The 23,511-nt window shown below is 41.1% G+C and overlaps 1 protein-coding gene and 1 long non-coding RNA gene across 4 annotated transcripts in view; one reads left to right on the top strand and one right to left on the bottom strand.

Annotated features, from left to right (window-relative positions):
• SLC44A1 (solute carrier family 44 member 1) overlaps positions 1-7,162 on the bottom strand; it is a 200,485-nt gene extending 193,323 nt beyond the window's left edge. For 2 of the 3 annotated variants that reach the window (XM_082695099.1, XM_082695098.1), the window contains exon 1: positions 6,812-7,158. In XM_082695099.1, coding sequence (XP_082551225.1) covers positions 6,812-6,847 — 36 coding nt within the window. In that variant the 5' untranslated portion in view covers positions 6,848-7,158. Of the gene's footprint in view, positions 1-6,811 lie in introns of all 3 variants that reach the window. The other variant, XM_082695097.1, reaches the window with a different exon arrangement.
• A 208-nt stretch (positions 7,163-7,370) lies between these two features.
• On the top strand, positions 7,371-19,981 carry LOC309846256. The gene is made up of 3 exons (XR_014301814.1): positions 7,371-7,735; positions 9,956-10,080; positions 19,784-19,981. It is a non-coding gene; the product is annotated as an uncharacterized lncRNA (long non-coding RNA).
• Positions 19,982-23,511: the final 3,530 nt, after the last annotated feature.

The following is a 23,511-nucleotide window of genomic DNA, read 5'->3' as shown; positions in this document are numbered from 1 at the left end:
TTTATCCCTTTAAAAATTGTTTGAATTTTAAAACATCAGAATTGCTAAGGTAAGAGTTCATCCACATCCATCCATGGTAGGAAAGAGAATTTTGTTAATTTATCCAAATATTTCCCAAGTACCTATCATGTACTGGCTACCAACCTAGCACAGAGAGTAACAGCAGTGAACAAAACAGATATGGTCCCATGACAAAGAGGTGTCAGCTCATTCTAGACCAGGGGTCAGCAAACATTTTCTTTAAAGGCCACGGAGTAAATATTTATATTTGTAGAGTCTCTGTCATAACTACTCAACCTTGCCATTGAAGCATGAAAGTATTGACAGACAATATGTAAACAAACGAGTAGGATCATGTCCCAATAAAACTTTGTGGACAAATTTCATATAACTGTATGAAATGAATGTATCATGCAATAATCTTTTTATTTTTTTTCCAACCATTAAAAAATACACACACACATGATTTTAGCATTCTTAGCTTGCAAGCCATATAAAAACAGGTAGCTGGTCAGATTTGGCCCATGGATTATAGTTTTGCCAACAACTCCCGGTCTAGACAATATCAACTTTATTTGTTTATTGCTTTAAGCACTCAAAGGGAAAATTCTTCAGGCGATGAGAATTTACTGAGGAGACGTGGCCTGGTTTGAAAAATCAGGGAAGCCTTTTCCAAAGAAGTAACTTTAAGGCTAAAACTTAAAGGATGAATAATAGCCAGCCAAAGTCCAAAGAGAAAACGAAGAGTTATCCAGACAAGCGAACAGCAAGTGGAAAAACTCCTTAGAAATACAATCTACTAAGGAATCTGGTTGGATTCCTTAGTAGGGAGCACGAAGAGTGAGCATGAGAGAACAGTGACACTAGAAAGAGATCAGCCCCAAAGGAGTATTGTTGGCTAAGGTCAGAGACTCTGGTCTTTGTCTTAAAAGCAATCAGAAGCTTCTGGTTTTTTCTTTTTCTTTTTTTTTTTTTTTTAAGATTTCTTTCTTTATTTATTTGATAGAGAGTGAGCGAGCGCACAAGCAGGAGGAGCGGCAGGCAGTGGGAGGGGTAGAGCAGGCTCAGAGCGGAGCAAGAAGCCAGATGTTGGGCTGGATCCCTGAGCTGAAGGTAGACGCTTAATCGACTGAGCCACCCAGGTGATCCCCATTAAAGGGTTTCAAGCAGGGAAGGGACACAACCAGCTTTGCATTTTCTAAAGATCACTAAGATGAGTACAGAGAAAAATTTGAAGGGAGCATGAATAATAATACAGGGAGATCCATAAGCAAGGTTCTGGCCAGAGATGAGGGAGACTTAGACAGGGGTGTTGGCAATAGAATTTAGAAGGTAAAAGCAGCACTATGTGGTGATGTGATGTGGAGGAATAAAAGGTAGGCTCCTGTATGCCTCAGTTTCCAGTTTCCACACGAGGATACTGGTACCCTTCAGTGAGCCAGAGATTCTGAAAAGACACTGTGTGTGTGTGTGTGTATGTGTATGTGTGTACAAATTCTGAGTTCAGCAAAGGTAAGAGGACTTAAAACATTAAGAATTAACCACAGAAAGATGGAGATTAAGAGACAAGAGTTTCTAGTCCTAGCTATCTCATAATGGATTCCTCAAACCTTGGGCTACTTCATAGCTTCTCAATTCTAGTTTAGATCAACAGAAAAGTGAGTCAGACTGGTTTACCTCTAATATCCCCTAAAGTCCCAGAAACCTGAGCCAAGGTTACAACATGGAAATATTTCTTTCTTCTGGGGGTGGGGTAGGGTATGGAGGGTTATGTAGAAACACAGCTATTAACCAATTACCAGGAGCGTAATAAAGAATGCATTTTTATAAATAATTACCCTCCCAAGCCAATAACATTTCTAAATGATAGGATGAAAACATCAAATGGTACTTGATAGCATTTGTGAAGCCTGGGAACATTCTAGCTAGACTGGTTTTGCTGTATTATACTAGGTTGTTCCACAGAAGTTCAAAATGGTGGCACGAATTTAAACTGAAAATTCCTTAATTCAACATTTTATTGAGTGGACCTTTTCTAAAGATAGAGTGAGCTGCAATTTAAGATTTGGGAAGCATGCATATGAACACAGAAACACAGGACTGCGATCCAGAAGACCGGGATTAAAGTTTGGATCTGTCACTTGGTAGCTGACTTGAGCCAAGTTTCCTAACCTCCACGTCCCAATTTCCTCAGCTGTAAAATGAAAGTGGAGTCAACTTCAGAATTACTATAGAAATTATAACACAAAAATCGCTGTGGAAAATAGCTGTACAAAAAGCATTACCATTTTTACATTATTTTCCAATTGTAACAGTAACTTTTATTTCTATATTTTGAGGATCTTCTATATTAACAGCACAGTATTCAGAAAAAGAAAAATAAACTGTCTTCATGCCATGACTTTTTTTAATCCCAGAAAGTCTACTTTGCCGGACATAGTGTAATGGAACAACTTAAGTTTCTTTTGGGAAATCCCACTACACTCTTCAAGTGCCATTTTTATCATCTGACTTCAAATTCCCCAAAACAGGCGGAGACTACAATATTATTAAAAATCTGTTCAGGAGGGGCGTCTGGGTGGCTCAGTGGGTTAAGCTTCTGCCTTTGGCTCAGGTCATGATCTCAGGGTCCTGGAATGGAGCGCCACATCCAGGCTCTCTGCTCGGCAGGGAGCCTGCTTCCCCCTTCTCTCCGCCTGCTTCTCAGCCTACTTGTTGTGATGTCTCTCTCTCTGTCAAATAAATAAATAAAATCTTAAAAAGGAAAAAATCTGTTAAGGAACAGTTAACATACTCACCTGACTGTTTTTTATTAATCCCTAGACGAGATAGAAGATCTAGAAAAAGATAGTTAAATTTATAGCTCTCAATTTGAGGATCATGGGACAAGAGAGTAGACAAGTACAATTTTTCCTGAAGTCGGACAGACGAGGGATGGTCTGTTCAACCAAAAAGACTCTCTTCCATACTTCGCACAATTTCTAAGGTTAGAACCAAAGGACCGAACTTCACAGCACTTGCAGAATCTCCTGGCCTCCAAAGCACTGCTGTGAGGAATAATGATCTAGCCATTAACGACAAAGACTTACGGCAATTTGTTAAGTAATCTTTGGAAAGCCTGCTTCATTCAAACTGGTTTGTCAATGGGAAAGAACATGTCATAAATCTGAAGATTTACACGTGAACTTTGAAGTTTAACATTACAAGAATAGAAATTATGTCAGGTTATAACAGAACAAACGAATTATGGAGAGTTGGGAATAAATTTTAAGAGTCTTAGGGAAGATTAGTGCTGTAAAAAGTAACTCAAGACTATCTCACTTTTACGTTCCCTTCAAAGACATTTTTAGGCAAAGGCTATCATGTGTTGGCTTGTTTTGAGCAGTTACTAATATTAGCAAATAACCTGTAGTGGTCACTAATAAAAATCATGATTAAGAGTTCTGAAAGAGCCCTGACTCTGTAGACATTCGTAAGATTCTTAGATGTACATAACTGATGCAACACAAATTATTTTGCCAATAATTTGCCCCTTCGGCAATGAAATGCAAGCTAGTATAGAAGGTGACACTTTTCTTTGATCTAAATCCTAAAACAGGATAATTATTTTGATGGCGAATTACGATATCCAGACACTGCCAAGAAAATGAAAATAATACCAGGACAGACTGTAAGAGATGAAACAGTTGGGAAGACCATAAATCCTTTTATGAAAGTCTACAGCAGAGCAACAAACTAGGAGGAAAAATAAATTACATTTCAAAAGTGAATACCTACTACAAAAAGGAAACGCACTATATTTACATTGATAAAACCTGCCAGAGCTTTAAAATTGCTGACATACCACTGAGAAAAGCTAAGCTGAACTGCAGAGTACCCCGAAGCACGTTGTTTTGATGTGCTATGCAGGTTATCATTAGAGTTTTCAGACAAGCTTTTTAAAGACGTTATAGCCACTGCTCCAACTAAAATATAGGCATTGAGCAGAACACCAGGAGAAAAGGAGACTCCTGCTCAATTTTGCAAACTGATGGTACCACTGACAGAACAGGAAGGAATGTGGAAAAGGCAGGTCAATTTGAACTTAAACAGTTCAACTTTGAGCTTCAAAGAGGATGGCTTGATGGAATTAGTCAACCAGTCCATGGAAGTGAAACAGCACATGGGTCAGGGTTGGACTCATATTCAATGTTGCTTGCCAGCCAGATACTGAAATGTGTATGTATACATTCTGTTTACTGAGTACTGCTGAACAACTGTGCAGGATATAGTGAGGCACTGCAATAGATACAAAGATGGGGAAAACAAAAGCAGTTCCTATTCTCAAGAAGTCAGAAGGCATGAAAAGAAACACATCCTGCCTGAAAATACAATTGAGGCCTCTAAGAGAGGTTCAAAGTAACGTGAAGTTGCATCCCTACTTTCTTTCAACACAACATTGAGAGATATGATACTATTCTAAAACTGGAGACACTCCTGAAAGGGACATTAAAATGCCAGCAGACTGGTAACGTTTCACAAATAAATAATGATGCCAAAATCTCAAATTAAAAACAAACAAACAAAAAAAGAAGACCAGCTCTTTGGCACAAAACCTGCTCCCTGATGCTCCACCAAACACTACAAGTCCCTAAAGCCGAACTTAAAGGCATGTGACAGCTGCCGATTGGTTATAGAAGTCTACAGGAAAAAAAAAAAAATGCACCCCTCAGGGTACATGACATGCATCTTGTCTGTAGAACATGGCATGAAGGCAACAGTGACTGCAAGAGGAGGGAAAAGCGAAGAAAATGTATGTGACAGCAATCTGAAAATTAAGACGTGGAGCTAGTCAAATGCAAGACCTGTGATTAAACCAGAGTTTTGGTCCAGCATCCACCCCTCCCAAATTTAACTGTTTCCACAATGAGCAAGCCATCCACAAACTATCAATAATTTCCTGCCTTAAAGAGATCTCACCACCAAGGGAGGATGTAAAGTAACCCAGTTCTTAAAAGAAAGGTCGTATGAAAACACCTTTTTGGTGAAAATAATATGTAAGCAAATAAGAGATAAAGAGCACTCAACTAGAACCCCCTCCCCCCAAACTCCCTAACCAGTTGAAAGGTATTGTGTAATCCCACACCTTTAACTGTTAATATGAAAACCCTGGTCTATCAACCTCTCCTCCATATCCCCACCACATAGAATTTTCTTGGCTAGGAAGGTTTAACTAACTAACTAAACCAATCAGCCTGACTGTGATCCCAGTAGGCAGAAAGGGAAGAAAAAAAAACCCACACAAACAAAAAAACAAACAAACAAACAAACAAAAAAACCCAGTAAGCAAACACCCCCCAAAAAAGAACTGGACAAATAGGTTGGATACTTAATAAAATATAGATGTCCTCCATTCATCTGCAATTCCAGTCATTTTCTAACAGATCTCAGATTTTCAGAACAAGTATGCAGGTTATTTAAAACTGAGTTATATATAGTCATTTAGCAGCAGCAAAACACTTCTGGCATTATCGCAGATGCTAGATCTCTGGAGGAATTTTTTTTTCCCCCCAAACTAGCATTTTTCTTCACCAAGAACCAACCAGCCTTTATTTCTAAAAAACAAGAGCCTCTTGTCTCCCCCAAAACAAACAAATCAAGGACCACAGCTAAATTCTGCGCTAATGAAACTGTGAGATTACATCCCCGGCGTTGTCAGAGCCTATTTTTCATACACCAACACCAGACAGTTTGATGCAGTATTCCTGATGGCTTTTTATCGTATTTGTAAATACACTCTCTAATTCACTAAATTAGGTAATTTACAAACAGGTCCTCTCAGTTATTAGTGGCCAGCAGTCAAGTTCTATTACATTTGATCCTCATACAGTTGTCTAAACATTTCCATCCAGGTTAAGGGCTCGGATCGGCAAGGGAGAGGGAGGTTAGCGAAATTTGGATGGGGGCAGGGTAGAAGCTGGGAGAAATCTCTGCATCTCAGCCCTCAGCGACAACATTCAGCCAGTGCCCACAGAAAAACTAAATTCGGCACCTCTTCCTCCTGTTACACTGGCAACAAAGAGGGAGTTTCCGTAACGCTCCCGTCACCCACAAGGTGCCCAATCTCCTTCCCAGCCTAGTGCCAGCGCTCCCGCAGGGGCCTCGGTGTGCGAAGAGGCCGCGGTGCCCAGGGTCAAGGCACAAAGGGGGGATGGGGTGCCTGGCGAGCGGGTGGGATCTGCGACGTGGGCCGTGTAAGGGCTCCGGAATCCGCTTAAACACTTCGAACCTGGTGTCGGGGGCGGCGGGCAAGAGAAAGGGGCAGCAGAATGTCTAATGGAGCAGAAACTGGAATAAGGTGGAAACGGGGTGAAGAGCCCCGGCTGAGGGTGCTCCGCCTGGGAGCAGAGAAAACAGCCGGCGGATGGGCAAGGGGAGACTCCAAGGAGATGGGAAGAGAGGCGCAAGGCCCAGAAGACGAGGCAACGGGGTGCCACCTGGGGCAGAGCAGAGAGGAGGCGCCTGTGTGGCTTCTACCTGCAGGCGGGCGGGACGGGCCGCTCAGGTGTGACTGGGAAGAGGCCAAGTCGGAAAGGGGCCAGCGAGAGCTGGGGGCGTACTGGGGGCCGCGCAGAGGTGGCTGCGAGTTGGCAGCCGCGGAGCCAGCGCGGGGGCACCTGCGGGACAGGCGCGAGGGAGAGGCGGGGGTGGGGGTCTCCGGAGTGCACGGTGGGCTGGAGGGTGGCTCTCCCGCAGCGGGAGGCAGCGGGCGCCAGCGGCGCGGCGCGGGGGAGGTATCCGGGCGGGCGGCCGGGAGGCGGGAGCCCCTCACCTGCGCGGCGGAGGAGGCGGAGCTGCAGCAGCCCATGGCGGGGCCGGAGGAGCCCGGAGGCGGCGCCCGGCGCGCAGCTACGCCCCGGAGCCCCTCGGCATGCGAGCCGGCGGGCGCCCGGGGAGGGCGCGGCCTGGCCCCGCACGGCTTAGCGGCGGCGGCGGCGGCGGCTTGGGTGGCGGCGGGTACTCAGGAGGCGGCGCGGCTCGGGGCGGGCGCCGGCCACATCCCCCGGCGGCGGCGGCTGCGCGGCTCCTGCTCCGCTCCTGCTGCTGCAGCTGCTCCCCAGCGGAAAGGGGCGGGCGGCGGCGGCGGCGGCGCCTCCCCCTGTCCCCCGCCTCCCGCCTCCCGCGCCCAGTCCCTCTCCCGCTCCCTCTCCCGGGCCGCCGCCTCCTCAGCGCCGCGCGCGTCTCCCATCAGACTCCCCGCCCCCAGTGCAGCGCGGCGCCGACGGCCGGGCGGCGACGGCCAAAACGAGGCCGGGTCCTTCGGCGCGCGTCGGAGCCTGCGCAGTGCCGAGCCTATTTAGCGGTGGCACCGAGGCACAGCGCTGCCTCGGAGCGAGAGGTCGCGTGGGGTTGAGGCTCCCGGGGGCTGAGCAGGCTCGCAGCCGTAATGTGGCCGCATTGCTTCCGGACCCGAGAGGTACTGGCGAGGCATGCGGGGTTGCTCGCTTTCCCCACTGGACGCGCAACCCGAAGACCCTAATGGCATCTTAGTGCTTCTACGGTTGCTTTTTATCCAGAGGAAAGTGTACACAATAAATCTTCCCTGGTGATGGAGTGGGTGATAGAAAACGGGCAGAGACAAGCATCTGTTGCTACTGGCCCCATTTTGCTGATGAAACTGAGCCTTTGAAGGAGACAGCCTAATAAAAGGCACCCAAGGTCGAAATTTTTATAAAGAGCCGTATATAGGGGAAAGGTAAGTTCGCCAGGTCTCTCAATACAGAGCCCTGTTGGATCTGAACTAAACTTTCTTATACAGGATTGTCTACAAAAAACAATAAGCGAATATTAAGTCGTTCATATCAAAAATATTTACTGAGGAATACTAAGTTCCAGTAATTTGTAGGCACTGTGAATAAAGAGGTGAACAAAAAAGACAGCTTCTATTCTCCTACAAGTTGCTACATTAATACACTGTGTGGAGCAACAAGTTAGAATAGGCTTCACTACCTTCAAGCAGTATACAAATATATTTCCTTGGGAAATAGTGTCCCATGAGAATAGCTCAAAGGCCACAGAAATAAGGATGCCTGGCTGGCTCAGTCGTAGAGCATGAAACTCTTGGGCTCCTGGTCTGAAGTTCAAGCCCCATGTTTGGTGGAGAGTTTAATTTAAAAGGGGGGAGGGGAAAAGAAGCAAGTGTTTACTTGCTGAAACAAAGCAAGTGAAAAGGTGGCAGGAATAAAACTTAAAGATCAGGATTCATATTAAGAGAACCAGGTGTCAGACACTATTAAAAAACTTTTACATGTTTCATTTCATCCTGTCAAAGAATGTCTCAAAAACAGAATCAAAAGGAAAGTAAAAGTTTATTTGCAAAGGTGCAAAGGAGTGAGATTCTAGAAGGCATGACCAAATGAGAGACAGCAAATTTTAGAGATTACTCCCAGTCTAAGGGGGAAAAAAAGGGCACAGAAGTAAGTTGACCTTGTGTGAATTGAAAGCAAAGGAAAGTCAAAATAGAAAGCTGGAGACAGCTAAAGAAAAGGCTGTAGAATTCCTGGTTGGTGTATTCCAGGACCATTTCCTAGGTCTGTGACAGTGGATGAATCACCTTTCTAAACCTCTTTCTTATCTACTGTGAAATGTTAATGATAGGATGACCCTGAAGCGTTGTAGTCAAGATTGGGTAAGAAAGCTGGCTGGTGGATAAGCTGCACTCTACAGAGTACTGCCTGGGATCATCAATACTTCCTCTGCATCCTACCTATGTTCTCTTTCAGTTTGATGGGAAGGTGCACCATTCCACTGGCTAGTAAATCCTCGGTGTGTTACCAGTAACCATCAGGCCACTATGCAGAAGTGAAAAACATAAAACTTTAGGGGCTCTAGTCCCAATTCTGATTATAAACTTCACAATTAGATTGTAAACTCCCTGAGAACAAGGGAAAGGATTTTCTCCTTTGTATTTCCCCCAGCTCTCTCAAATGTTTGTTGAATTATTCAATGCAGCCAGGAATAAAAAACCTTCCCTTGAGATTTTCCCTCAAAGCCTCAAAGTACATCTTGTTTTTAACTGAGGGAGGAGGCTGAAAGTAAAATTACAGTCTTAAACAAGAAGCCATCTGTCTTCCTTCTTTATAATCAAGGAAAGGGGAGTTGTTTCTCTTAGCAGAGTCAATATGGGAGCATTTCTCTCAGATTATAAAAATCTTTTTGGCTAGTGTAGTCATTCCATGTAGTAGCTAGTGCTTATTTTGTAATTAGAGCTGAAAAGCAGATAAGTACGTAACAGACTGTGGCAGGGCTTCAGGAAAAAAAAAAATGTCTTTTACTTTCTTGGAGGTCTCTTTCGTAGGTATGTATGATGGGTGAATATAATTGAAAGGGAGTACATTCCATTGTGCTTGATTGATATGAACTCGTTTTCCCTCTAAGGGTTAATGGAACTAGGAGTTCTAAGGTTCTGCAAGGTGCTTTGTAAATATACTAATTATGTATGTATGCACCATATATGCATATGAATGTGATGTTTTAAAATTATACCTCGTCATTAGCATAAGAGAAACTAGCGGCTCCTGAATTGATATTCTGTACCTTCTAAGAAGGAGTCTCTTTCCCATCCCCCTCATACCCAAAGAAGCCTCATAAAAAGAGTGCTTTAGAGGGGGACAAATTGCTGTTCCTTTTCCCTCCTTCTCATAAACAAGCACGCTCAGCCTTCAATGAAATTAAGCTACAGAAAATTCAGAAATCATGAAAGGGATTTTTTTTTCTTAGCCAGCGATCAAGGTACTGATCTCACCACCATGAGGTTTCATCAAGGCAAACCTCTTGGGAAGGGCTTAGTTTGTTTTTCTTTCAAGAAAAAGAGCATTGTTTGTTTGGTTTTTTTTTTTTTTTTTCAACTTATGTAAGAACAGCATCTGCACTAACCAGGATAAAATTATAAGGTCTATCAATCTTGATGCTGCAGGGTAAAAGCAGATCACCGGCTGAGCCAGCCCGAAATGCTTCCCAGTGGTCTAGTATTGCATAATTGGCCGTGTGAATTCCAGGGTTTCCAGTTTCGGATGGAGGACTTGGTGCTGGTCACTCACGGTAGGAAAACACTGAGCTAATGGTCTTTCCTATGATTTTAATAACGCCTTACTCATTGTTCACATGATTGGAGGTTTTTGGGTAACAAATATAAACGCATCTATGTATTTGTATGCTTATAACTGCTCAGAATCATCTTCTAATTTTTTTTTTTAATGGCATTTGTTGCTTTGGGCTGTGTTATTTACATTTTAGCACATACTGTGTTCACAGCCGCATCCCACAAGAGCACAGTTGGTTCAGCAGAGCCCCAGCCTTCCAGATCTGCCTCACAACCTCCTCCTGGAAGCATTGGCATATCACCCCTGGGAAATGCTCCAGAAGCAAAAACTAATTGTAAGCAAGGACTGTAACTGTTCATTCATTACTAGAAAGGCAAGAGCAAGTCTCTATTTGGGAAGCTGTACCTCAGCTTCCCAGTTATAAGCCTAGAAGTTAGAAACCCCTGAAAAGAGCTTCCCTAAACCCAGGCCAGCAAGACTCTGAGAATTATAAATCCTTAGTTCTGCAACTTTGTTTCTGCCTATATTTGTAAGTGGATGTCTCTCCACTGTTAGTAACTCTGTCTTTTATTTATGGTTTCATTTGGATTTTGGCTGCAACGTCAGACAGTTTATAAGTTCTCTAAAACTGTTTGTTGTGAACTTGTGTTTGGTGGGGGTAGTATTTCCTCTAATACTTTTCTGAATGACATTTTAAAAATCTGTAGTTATTCATTTATTTGATAATTTTTTAAATTGAGTCCTTGTGAGCTAAGCATGGTTGATTAAATATCACTATGCAAACATCAGACCTTGGGGATTTCAGCTGTTTCCATCCTACAACTACTGTTGGTTTTTATTTTGAGGTGATGGGCTGAGGAAGGAGGGGAAGGGAGACAGGATTTCTAGAATTAGTGTGAGAAGGAAAGAAGGCAACTTGTAAAGTAGGGAAATCTATTTATTTAACAATATAGTTCTTGAGAGCAGTTATAATGAACCAGATACCTAGCTAGATGCCAGGGATTCAAAGACAAATGTACATTTCTTGCCCTTAAGTCGTTTACATTTTAGTGAGGTAGAAAGACATTTAAGCCAAGAATTAGAGTATAGATTAAATGTAGTGAGAGGAATGAGTCTACGTGCTATATAAGCTCAGAGGAGGTCTACAGATTGATTTATTTTGCTCGTAAAAATTTCCGCATTACATTTTCCCCCCCGTTACTCTTATCCTTATCCCCTCTAGACAAGTTCCCGCTGCGGACCAAAAGCCTAGAAAAGAGCTTAGTATCCAGGAATATGGCACAAATATTTCTTCAATGAATAACTGCATTTTGTCATTGAGTTCCCAGAAATTTACATTTGCAAATGCCTAGAATGTCTCAAAGGAAGTATTGTCTGAGATCCTGTATGATTATTATTTTTTTAATGTTTGGCCTTTTTTTCTTGTAAAACATCTGGAATAAAATATATTTGTTTATATAGTATACAAAGTATAGGAGGTTTTTCTGTGAAAGACACTGTAGCCTAACACTTGGCAAAAGACGGGATTAATTACATAAATCTCTTTATGAGATTTATGGAGCAAAAGTTACCATAAATAAACACAATTGTCAAACAGATAAATAATCCTTTAAAGTGATATATAAAAGGTTCAGTGCTGCAGCATGAATGTCATGTCCTCCAGAAAATTCATATGTTGAAATCTCAATATCCCAAGGTGGTTGTTTCAGAAGGTGGGCCTTTGGGAGGTATGTGGGTCTTGAGGATCAAATCCTCATGAATGGGACTAGTGACTTATAAAAAAGTTTCCAAAGAGATCCCCAGTTCCTTCCGCCATGTGAGGACACAGAACAAGGTTGGCAGTGTGTAGCCAGAAGTGGGCCTTCCCCAGAATTCCATCATGCTAGATCTTGGTCTTGCAACTTTTAGAACTGTAAGGAATTAATCTCTTTTATCTCTTTTTGTCTGTTTATCAGACACACAGTCTATGGAATTTTGTTATAGCAGCCTGAACAGACAAAGATATTTGCTATTGATAATAGTTGAAAGGCTCCTATTAAATAAAATAAAACTCTAAAAGCACCCAAAAGGGAAAAAGAAAAAGGACATAGCAGACAGAACCCACAGTGAAAGAAATACAAGGATTCATAAAATGTGAAATGCTGCTCAACTTCACTAAAAATAAAACTGTAAGTTAAAGAATTAGGCACTATCATTCTTCATGCAACAAATTGGTGAAGATTTAAAAGCTTGATAATATTCAGTGTCAGAGAAAGTCACAGTGCTCTCATATTCTATTGATGGGGATACAGTTACCTCTTTCTAGAGAGGAATTTAAGAATTTATACCAGAATTTAAAAGGTGCATTTCATTCTTTTAGTTCAGCCTTTTCTTGTCCAGGGAACATATTCAATAGCAATAGTCTTTTTTATAATAAGGAAAAATTGGCAAAGACCTAAATTTCGATAAGAAGAATATTAAATAATTGGTTCAATAATAAGAAGTATTTTGCCGCTATTAAAAAGTATGAGGTAGATCAGTATTTACTGACATGGGAAGATAACTACAATACATCATCGACTAAAAAAGATTTACAAAACAGTATTATGATAGAATCTTATTTATGCAAATTCTGTGTGTGTATGTGTATTTGTAGAAAAGGCTGTGGGAAATATATACCACTCTGTTAGAGTAGTTGCCTTTGGAGAGGAGCTGAGAGTAAGCTGGGTTGACACAGAGCAAGACAGAAGGGAGACACTTCTGAGTTATGGACTTCTGCATGGCTTGGGCTTTTGGCAAACCAGGTGCTGTTTTTAAAACTACATTAAAATGTTTTTATAAAATGACTGTGGGGGGAAGCAGTCCTCCCAGATGACCTTTCAATCATGGAGAAATTATGCAAAATGTCCAGAGTACAGAGAAAGAACAGATCACTATTAAAAGCCATGATTAAGAGAGGCTTCTTGGAGCAAGTGGCATTCAGCTGATCCTTGAACAACAGGTAGATTTTCCATAAGTGTAGATGGGAAAGAAAGAGATTTCCCAGGCATAAAATAACTTAAGCAAAGGTGAAGGCTTAGAAATGAATAAGATCTATTGGATGTTCCAGTTATGTATTATTTTATCACAAACCAGATTTAAAGCAACAATTATTTATCACCATCTCTCCCAGTTCTGAGGACTTCTCACATGGGGGCTCTCATGTGTTGCGATCATACTGTGGGAGAAGGATCATCTCAAAGTTTCTTCATTCACCTGCCTGGGGGTTGATGCTGGCTGTTGGCCGTGAGCCACAACACTTAACACGTGGGCTCTTGCCGTGTGACCTGGGCTTCCTCACAGCATGATAGCTGGGTTATAAGAGTGAGCATCCCAAGAGGACCAGGCTGATACGGCATTACATCATTACCTTCTATAATCTAGTCTCAGAAGGCACATAGCATGACTATACATAGCATGTAGTCACAGACCCATTCAGACTCAAGAGAAGGGATGACAAATACCACCAACACCCAACCCCAACAGAAGAATTGTCAGGGTTGCATTGTAAGAAATGCATGTGGGAGATCTTGCTAGGAGCTCTCCAGTTTGCCATAGGTCCTAATATTCGCTAACGTCTCTTGTGACCGGAGTCAACTTCTCCCATCTACACTACCCGCTGGCTCCATAGACCTTGGAGTTCTCACGTCTAACAGACAAGAGGATCAGAGGATTTGGAGCAAAAAGGTAATAGAGCTCTTTGCTTTAGAAAGATCACTGTGGGGGCACCTGGGTAGCTCAAGCCTCTGCCTTCAGCTCAGGTCATGATCCCAGGATCCTGGGATCAAGGCCCGCATTGGGCTCTCTGCTCAGCAGGGGGCCTGCTTCTCTTCCTCTCTCTCTCTGCCTGCCTCTCTGCCTATTTGTGATCTCTGTCTGTCAAATAAATAAATTTTAAAAAATAGTTAAAAAAATAAAAATAAAAAGATCACTGAGTTGATATCTTATAGGGAGGTCTAGAAGAAGGGGAGATTAAATAACGAAAACAGTAGGTGCTAAGACTGTTGCCCATAGTCATGAACTCCCCTGCTCAATTCAGCAAAATGATGCCTGAGTATGATTGATGGGAGTCCTCTGTATTCTTACCAAAGCATTCAGTCTTCAGGATGCTTTTTATGGACCTCAGTTCTTGTAGAACCAGATGCTCCTATGCCTGGCAGAACATTACTAGGCCATAGGAAGTAATTGAACTTTTTGGGAATATCAAGGTACCACTTTAGGGATACTGAATGATATTTTTCCCAATGAGCAAAGGACATAGACTGCCTGGGAAGCAAGCCATCTCTTGACCACCCACCTCTGTCTCTTCCCAAGCATTCCAATAGCTGGCCTCCTAGTGTGGTGCTTCAGAGCAAAATGAAGGAAAAGTGGCAGACAGAGTCTGCAAGGTCTGGCTGGACTGACAGTTTGAAGCTTAGCTATAATCATTCCCAACTTCCCTCAAGTCCTGTTAAGAGATTTGTGTTAGGTAATGAAAATTGTAGCATTAGTCTGGTTTTTAAAGCCCCCCCCCACTATTATTATTTTATTGGACAAATTGTCAAAATCCACCTGTTCTTTTTCTCAGAGCTCCTTTCTTCCTTCCTCATTGGCACTAGACAGAGTCATTTCCCCTAATACTATGTAATTTAGAAAAGGCTGTGTCAATTGCATAAAATATTTCTCATCTCCATAATTAAGATGCTGCTGGTCTGACAGCTTTGCTCTCTTACTCCCCCTCAGCTAGTTGCAGGGATATAGAAAGGCATTTAAAAAGAGTACTAAAGCAAAAATGACATGCTGTTCCCTTCCCGAAGGGCCTTCTCATGACCATCACCAGCTTCCCTCAACTCCTTCCTGGAGAGCTTCATTTATGGCTGCTTCAAATGTAAGAAAGAGAGGCCATGCCAAGTTTCTTCAGACCATTTTTCTTTCCATTCCCAGAACATGTATGCTCTGTCTTCAATTTGGATTTAGAGAAAATCCAGATTGCCCCTTCTTATGCCCTGTCCTTGAGGTCAGCTCCTAGCACCATGTTTGACATGCAATAGTTCACCAGTTAACTTGGGTCAAACAGTTGAATGATGGAATTCTGAGGTCAAAGAGAAATTGAAGACTAGCAGAGCATTGCAGGTGGTGGCAAGGAATCCAAGGAACATATAGTCTATTTTCTTTACTTTTGGAAAAAACAGAGAGACAATGATTCACCCAGATTGCTATATATTCAACTCGTTCTTCCTAGTTTGACAATGCCTTCAGGTATGGCCTATAAAAAGTCTCTTTTCAGCCTCACAATCATTCAATTAAAATTATTATGACTATTTTAGAGATTAAGAAAATGAGTTGTAAAAAAAAAAAAGATCTATATAGACTAGATTATGTTGCTACAACAAATTTACCCTCAAATTGAAGTGGTTTAGTAGAACAAAGGTTTCCTCTTCCCTCCCAGTATTTATGACAGAGCATGTGACCCAGCTGGGAGAGGATGGCAGTATGGCTCCATGCACTTATTCAGCACTTAGGTTTCTGGAGGCTTGAGCGGTTTTAGCTGCACCCTATAAAACTTCAGGTCTTTCAACCTCTCAAAGAAAAGAAGTAATGGGGTGCCTGGGTGGCTCAGTCAGTTAAGTAATTGGCTTTTGATTTCAGTTCAGGTCATGATCTCAGGGTACTGGGGTCCAGGCTCAGCCGTGAGTCTACTGTTTGTCTCCTTCTTCCTCTCCCCCCCACCCCCCCACCCCCACTCCGCTCATGTGAGCATTCACATGCGTGCTCTCTTTCTCTTTCTCAGATAAATAAATAAATCAACTCTAAAAAGCAAGCAAGCAAGAAAGAATGAATTAGATCATGATATGGGGGCGCCTGGATGGCTCAGTGGGTTAAAGCCTCTGCCTTCAGCTTGGGTCATGGTCCCGGGGTCCTGGGATCGAGCCCCACATCAGGCCCTCTGCTCAGCTGGGAGCCTGCTTCTCCATCTCTCTCTGCCTACCTCTCTGCCTGCTTGTGATCTCTGTCAAATAAACAAATAAAATCTTAAAAAAAAGAAAAAAATTATTATATGGGCTTTTCATGGGTGCAGCCCAGTTTGGCTGTATTTCATTAGCTAGTACTGGTCACGTGTCCTCACAGAACAATAAGGCGGAAGAATGTAGGAGAAATGGAATCTTTGGCAAACATTGCTCACACACTGTCACTGACCTATGAGGTAATAATTTTCCCACTATCCCATAGCCATAAAGTGGTAGGATTGGCATCGAGAGCCAAGCTATCTGACTCCACAGCCCATGTTCTTAACCATTGTATTTTCTTCCGGGACAGAAGTGGCTGTGGCATAGGAGGCAGCTATAACATAGTAGAAAGCTCTCTGGACTTGAGACAGGTGGGTTTGTATACCCATTCTGCCACTTATAAGTTTTGAGGCCTTGGGCAAAGCCCTTAGCCTCTCTTCTGACAGCAATTTTCCCATCCATAATTAGGGCTCAATAAAACCCTTTCATTAGGTCACTATGAAGAAGAAAGTATGAGAACCTTCATGCCACTAACATTTCCTCAACAAATGTTTAAATCTCAATCCTTATCATTTCATTTTCCTGCCCCTCTTTCTGTCACACAAGTGCTTTCCTACGATGTAAGTCTGTCCACAGTGACACCTTTTACTGAAAGTTCTCGTTGAAATCCTGCCAGAGGAGAGACATCAGTAACCTGATCCCAACACCTGGAGCTCTAAAGTTCTGATTCTATCACCAGTCCTTTTTCTGACATCAGTAATTTTCTTCATGTATTGCCAAGCACAACTCATTCGTGACTTCAGATCCAAGGAAAGGATAATGTCACACTGGAATTAAAAGTTGTGGCTTGAGAACAGTTTTGCATTTAAAAACACTGGAAATGTTGGCGCCTCTTTAGGAAGTAAATGTCAAGGCACATTAATATAGTGTGAGCATAAATGCCTTCTGGTTTCTCAACCTATTGAGAAAACCTATTTGGCTCATCATTGCAATCTCTTCTAAACTCTGAAAATAGGTCCTCTGTATTATTTTAATGTTATTTGGAAAAACAAATTAAACATCTATTAAAGCAACCAGGTAATAGGGAAAAAATGTCTTATTTAGAAGCTTAATGGTGCTTTTACTCCTGGGAAAAGAAAGTAAATTATTTGCAATGGGAAGGTGCATAAACTCTTTCAGGTCCCTGAGTAATTGTTTAGGAGAGTATTGGTACAGATAATTTACAATCTTAGGAGTCAAGGTTCAAGGCAAAAGTAATGAACTTCCCCCAAGCAAAGCACAACAACTTCTATTCCTTACTTTGACTTTCTTGTTAGCAACTCAAATATCCTGACATACTGGTGGCAGTCTTGGGCTCTGGAGTTAGACAAATGTGGGTTTGATAACCAGCTCTGCAAATTACTAGCTGTGGGACCTTGTCCTAGTCTGACATTGCACTGTGATTATTAAATGGGGGAGAATACTTGGCAAATTTACAAGGGTGTAACTGGCATATTTGATGCCTGGAACATATCATTTAATGCTCTCCTCCAGATGACAACATTATTATCAGTAATAATCATTTTCTTAATTTATTTTTTTGCTTCAAAATAATTAGAAAATAAATTTCAATCTTTAAGATTGAACTAAAATGTACACTTACTCACCAAGGTATTATAACTTGCAGTTCATGGTTTTACTGTTTTAAGTTTTAAAAGTACCATTAAAAACCCAAATTGTGACATAGAATGATTGAATTAAATTAATCTAGTTTTGCTTCTTTACCTTTTGAATGACTGTGCTATTATTGTTTATTTCTATTTGCCGCTTAAATGTAGGAGTGTGTCCTAGCACAGGGACTGGAAACATGAACAATGAGCTTGAACAATCCCTAACCATTATGAGCTTACTCTTGAAGCAAACCCGGGAAACTGTGTCCGCATGTGTCAGGGTTGACTGTATAAGTAGAATTGCTCCGGATTAACTTCTGTTTTGGAATACGGTGTTTATTGAGACAAGTAATAAACATTTGCTAATATGACGTGTGTGTGTATATATATATATATATACACATACACATATGTATGTATATATATATTATATAATAAATATTCTATATACATATTATATAATAAACATCTATAAGTTTATATGTATGCTTAATATAAACATACATATTCTTAAAATCCAGGAGTTTAGAAGGTAGACCAACCAAAAATGTTTTAGGGAAGAGCATTTATCATTGATATTGTTCAAAATTTCAGGCACTTGGTGATAATAAAAAGCAGAAAAGGCTTGATTGTTTTTCAAAATTCTCTATGGACAGATGCTTCTTATATTGTTGCTAGCTGCTCCCAAGCCCCGCCCTTGGCAAACCACCTTAAAGCTCCTGGCTATAGTATGCAGTCAACAAGTGTCAGCTATTAGTATTTTTCTATAAGACTTTTAAAAACAAAGAGATTGGAGCACCTGGGTGGCTCAGTGGGTTAAAGCCTCTGCTTTGGACTTAGGTCATGATCTCAGGGTCCTAGGATCAAGCCACGCATTGGGCTCTCTGCTCAGTGGGGAGCCTGCTTTCCCCCTCTTTCTCTGCCTGCTTTGCTGCCTACTTGTGATCTCTCTCTCTCTCTCTCTCTCTCTGTCAGATAAATAAATAAATAAATCTTTAAAAAAAAATAAAAACAAAGAGAGTCCTGGGGGGGTGAGGGGGCGGGGTGAGGAAATATAACTTAATACCCCCATAGAGAATTAACGTTATTTTTTTTTAAGATTTTATTTATTTATTTGACAGACAGAGATCACAAGTACTCAGAGAGGCAGACAGAGAGAGAGGTGGGGAGGCAAGCTTCCGGCTGAGCAGAGAGCCCGATGAGTGGCTCGATTCCAAGACTCTGAGATCATGACCTGAGCCAAAGGCAGAGGCTTAACCCACTGAGCCACCCAGGTGCCCCTGTACTGTTGTCTTTTAAAAAGAGTAATACTTTAACCTGGTGATTTACAGACCTGTACCTCTGGGGCTAATAATACACTATATGTTTATTAAAAAATTCAAAAAATTAAAAAAGTTTAAAAAAAAGAGTAATGTTTTTCTGTAATAATAGCAATAGATGCTTTAAAAAAATGTTTTTGGGGGCTGAAGTACACATAACCTTTGCCACTTTAATCACTTTATTTTATTATTTTAAGTAATCTGTACTCTAGCATGGGGCTTGAATGAGACCAGAGATGGAATCACAAGCTCTACTGAGTCAGCCAGGCGCCCCCATAGCAATAGATAAATTTTTTTTTAAGATTTTATTTATTTATTTAACAGAGAGACACAGTGAGAGAGGGAACAGGAGCAGGGGGAGTGGGAGAGGGAGAAGCAGGCTTCCCGTTGAGTAGGATGCCTGATGCGGGGCTCAATCCCAGGACCCTGGGATCATGACCTGAAGTGAAGCCAGACACTTAACGACTGAGCCACCCAGGTGCCCCTCAATAGATGCTGTTTAATATAGCAAATGTATTATATATTTAAAAAGGCATACTAAATGCAGTAAAAGTTGTGGCCCTGTTATCCAAAGTTGTTACCAAAGATAATAATAACTTATTGCTCGCTTACTGTATATATACTGGAACTATACATTCAACTATTTTCCTCTTCACTGTCAAACTGTGAAATAGGTTCATTTTTTTACATTTTTTGTTTTTTCACATTCTTCTTTTCCTTTTTCACAGAGGAGAGAACTGAGACCTGGAGAAGTGATATAAGTTTGTAAGTGGCAAAGCTGGTATTCAGTGACAACTCTGACTGGAAGCCCAATCTCTCTTGCTTTTTTTTTAAAGCATTTATTTACTCAAATAATCTCTACACCCAGCATGGGGCTCGAACTCACGACCCTGAGATCAAGAGTTGCACACTCCACTAACTGAGCCAACCAGGTACACCTACAAGTCTAATCTCTTAATAACTCTGCTATTATATATCTTTATAACCTCAGGGAATATATTCAAAGAATATAAACAGAATTGTTTTCAAAGATTCACGAATGAGGGTACTTATCACAGTGATAGTTGTAAAAACATGTATTTATATACACGGAAGAAAGCTGAGAAGGAAACAATAACATGTTACTGATGGTTAACTCTTAGTTACGGAGTTATTGTTTTTTTATTGTACATGTTTTTCAATATTTTCTAAAATTTCTATAAGAATGTGAGATCTTTCAGAGGTGAAATCTTCTAGAAATTTGGGAAAAGTATATTTTCAAAAATATTGGCAAATTTTTGGTGATTCTTCAACTCTGCTCAATCATTGAATCCCAATCTTTCATACCACGTTTGATTAAAATATTGTGCACACTTCACGCTTCCCAACAACATGTGGACTAGGCTGAAATTCAGTGTCACTTTATTGTCTTTTCTCACGTCTTCTCTCCCCCTCAGCTGTTAGTGGCATTTGTTTTACCAGGTCTTTGATTGTTGCTAATCTTCCTAGGGAGAAGATATTCATTTACTTCTTTGATTGCTTTTTTTTTTTTTTTTAGAAGGACATCCAATTCCTTTCTCTCTTTAGGAGATTATTGAAAGAAATATTTACACAGCCCAAATTTCTCCAGTCAGGTGGAACATTTTTCCCCATCTTGTAAAAAGTTCCTTGTAGCTAGCTCATTCCAGAAATTTTGGGCAAAGTTAGTCGTTTTCATGAACAGCATAAGATCTCTAAATACCTAGGTAAAGATACGTCAGCTGTATCTCTTCACTTGGGGCTCACTTTTCTCATCTAAAAAATAAAGACACAAACTCATGGTGCTCTAAAGTCCCTGCCTAGTCCCAAACCAGTAAAGGAATGGGTGTTAGTTCTGGTCTCAACACTGCAAGACTGTGTTTATATATTAACTCTCCGAATGGTGCCTAAGCAAGGGGTTTCTAATATAAAGAGGTACTGTCTTAGATTAATGTAGTGTGGGACGGCCTGATCTGATGGAGACTGGCCTTGTGGGCAGTGAAAGAATTCACCTAAGACAGACCAGAGGAAACAGACGTTTATTGAATATACTGCAGGGGAGCAGGGGCAGGACAGCCATGGAGACACTATCTGTGACAGGTGGTGGTAAGGGGCCACAGTTGTAAAGCAGAATGAGAGAGTATTGGGGACATAAGGAATTTTCCCTTTTTTGGTAACTGGTTGTAACTGGTCACTTAGGGCTTATGGTTATTTCGAGGTGGATCACCTAATGAGCCTGTATGCCTTGCCTGTTTGCACTCCTCTCAGTGGTCACTGTGGGCTCTTTTGCCTTGCTTGACATGGAGTCTTGTGGAAAGATGCTGAATTTAGAATGAAATGACCCCAAAAGGAGGCTTGACTGTCTTTTTATTGGCTATTTGGCCTTCAGGAAGTTGGGTAAGCCACTTTTGAGATTTTCTCTTTATCGTGCTACTCTGTGGTTTCTGTACAAAGTGTCCAGATATAGATTTCTTTTTGTTTATTCTGCTGGGGAATGGTTGGAATTTTTGAATTTGTGTGGTTGCTCTCTTACTGGTTTTAGAAAATTTTCAGCCATTCAGTATTTAAATACTGCCTCTAGAGGCAAAATGGTATGAACACTGGGAATTACTTTAAAATATACCAACAAAGAAAGGCATAAAGAAAAAAGGAAAATGATCAAACATGGCCAGATCTTAATAATTGTGAAATCTGGGTGTTGGGTGTATGGGGTTTATAGTATTATTTCTTTGGTTTTTTTTTTTTTCTTTCACGCATGCTTAATTTTATAACGAAGAAACAAAGAGATAGGAGAGGCATAACAAATATTCTGTCTCCTTCTCCATCTGGAACTTCAACAGCATGTACACCAGACCTTCTCATTCTATCCTCTGTGTCTCTTAATGTTCGTATTTACCATATTTTTATTTGTCATGTGACATTCTGGATAATTTCTTCTGACCTATTTTTAGTTCTTTTATTCTCTATTTAATTATATTTAATGAGTTACCAGGTGCTTAATTTTGGTTACTGTAATTTTTTAAATAATTTTTTATTAATGTATAATGTATTACAGGTCTGTGAATTGCCAGGTATACATACTTCACAGCACTCACCATAGCACATACTCTCCCCAATGTCCATTACTCAACCACCCTCTCCCTACCTCCCTCCCCCAGCAACCCTCAGTTTGTTTTGTGTGGTTAAGAGTCTCTTATGGTTTGTCTCCCTCCCGATCCCATCTTGTTTCATTTTTTCCTTCCCTATCCCCCAAGACCCCCACATTGCCTCTGAAATTCTTCATAGCAGGGAGATCATATGATAATTGTCTTTCTCTGATTATTTCACTCAGCATAATACCCTCTAGTTCCATCCACATCATTGCAAAAGGCAAGATTTCATTTCTTTTGATGGCTGCATAGTATTCCATTATATATATACACCACATCTTCTTTATCCATTCATCTGTTAATGGTCATCCAGGTTCTTTCCTATTGTAATTTTTATGGACATCCCTTTTCAAGTATGTTAGACTACTTTTTATAGTTCCCTGTTCCTTATCCTTTTTCTCCAATCAGAAGTGGGCCTTCTCCAGAACTTTTTAAAAATACCCTTCCCCAGGTAGTCAAGCAACAACTAACAATAACAGCATAGTAAGCATAATTGTTTTATACTCTGGGTCTCATAATTCTGATATCAGAAATCTGTGAAAATCTAATTACGTTGTGTATGTATCCTACTGTTTTTAACGGATCTTTCTCATCGGGCTTTGCCTGTATCCTTGATTATTTTTGACTGTGTGCTGCTCATATATATGAAAAATTCTTTGTGTGGTCCTTTGTGGTCTAGGATGAAGGTGCTTTCCTCTAGAGTGAATATACATTTGATTCTGTCATGTGCTCAATGCCATTGCCAATTCAGGACTATTTTAATATAAATTCAGAAGTTATAATCTTGCGGGGGCCAACCAAATTCTGTGATGTGAAGGTAGGCTGCAAATTTGAATGTAACTTGCTACAACTTTTCAGACTTTCCTTCCCCATCCTGGGGCTCAGCAACAAGGCCATTTTCTTGTAGTCCCTGAAATGGCAAAAGGTACAACCCTTTGGTGTCACATCTTCTTTGGGATGAAGGGGTCTCCCCTTAGAGAACTCATCTTGGGCAGAACCTGGGCTTTGATTTCCCTCCTCCTCGTCTTGGGAGACGACCCCTGCTCTGGAGGGAAAAAGCAGCTTTATTGTTTTCTCTTCCCTTCTAGAAAAAAATGAGTAGTAACCTCCTCTGAAGTCCAGTTTCTTCATATGTAACATGGGGCTAATATTGCTTCACTCCCAGAGTTACAAGTGTCAGGATTTAAAAATGTCCTTTGTAAATTGTAAATCATATTATAAACTTACTCTGGAAACCTGGACCCTTAAAGTTTGGGGAACCTCTTTAAGTACTATGCGTTACTACATGAATATGTACATTTTGCTTCATG

The sequence above is a fragment of the Mustela nivalis genome, assembly GCF_964662115.1.
Source record: "Mustela nivalis genome assembly, chromosome: 13".
NCBI lineage: Eukaryota > Metazoa > Chordata > Mammalia > Carnivora > Mustelidae > Mustela > Mustela nivalis.
The sequence above is the reverse complement of the archived record's forward strand: the minus strand, read 5'-3'. Positions and strand labels throughout refer to the sequence as shown.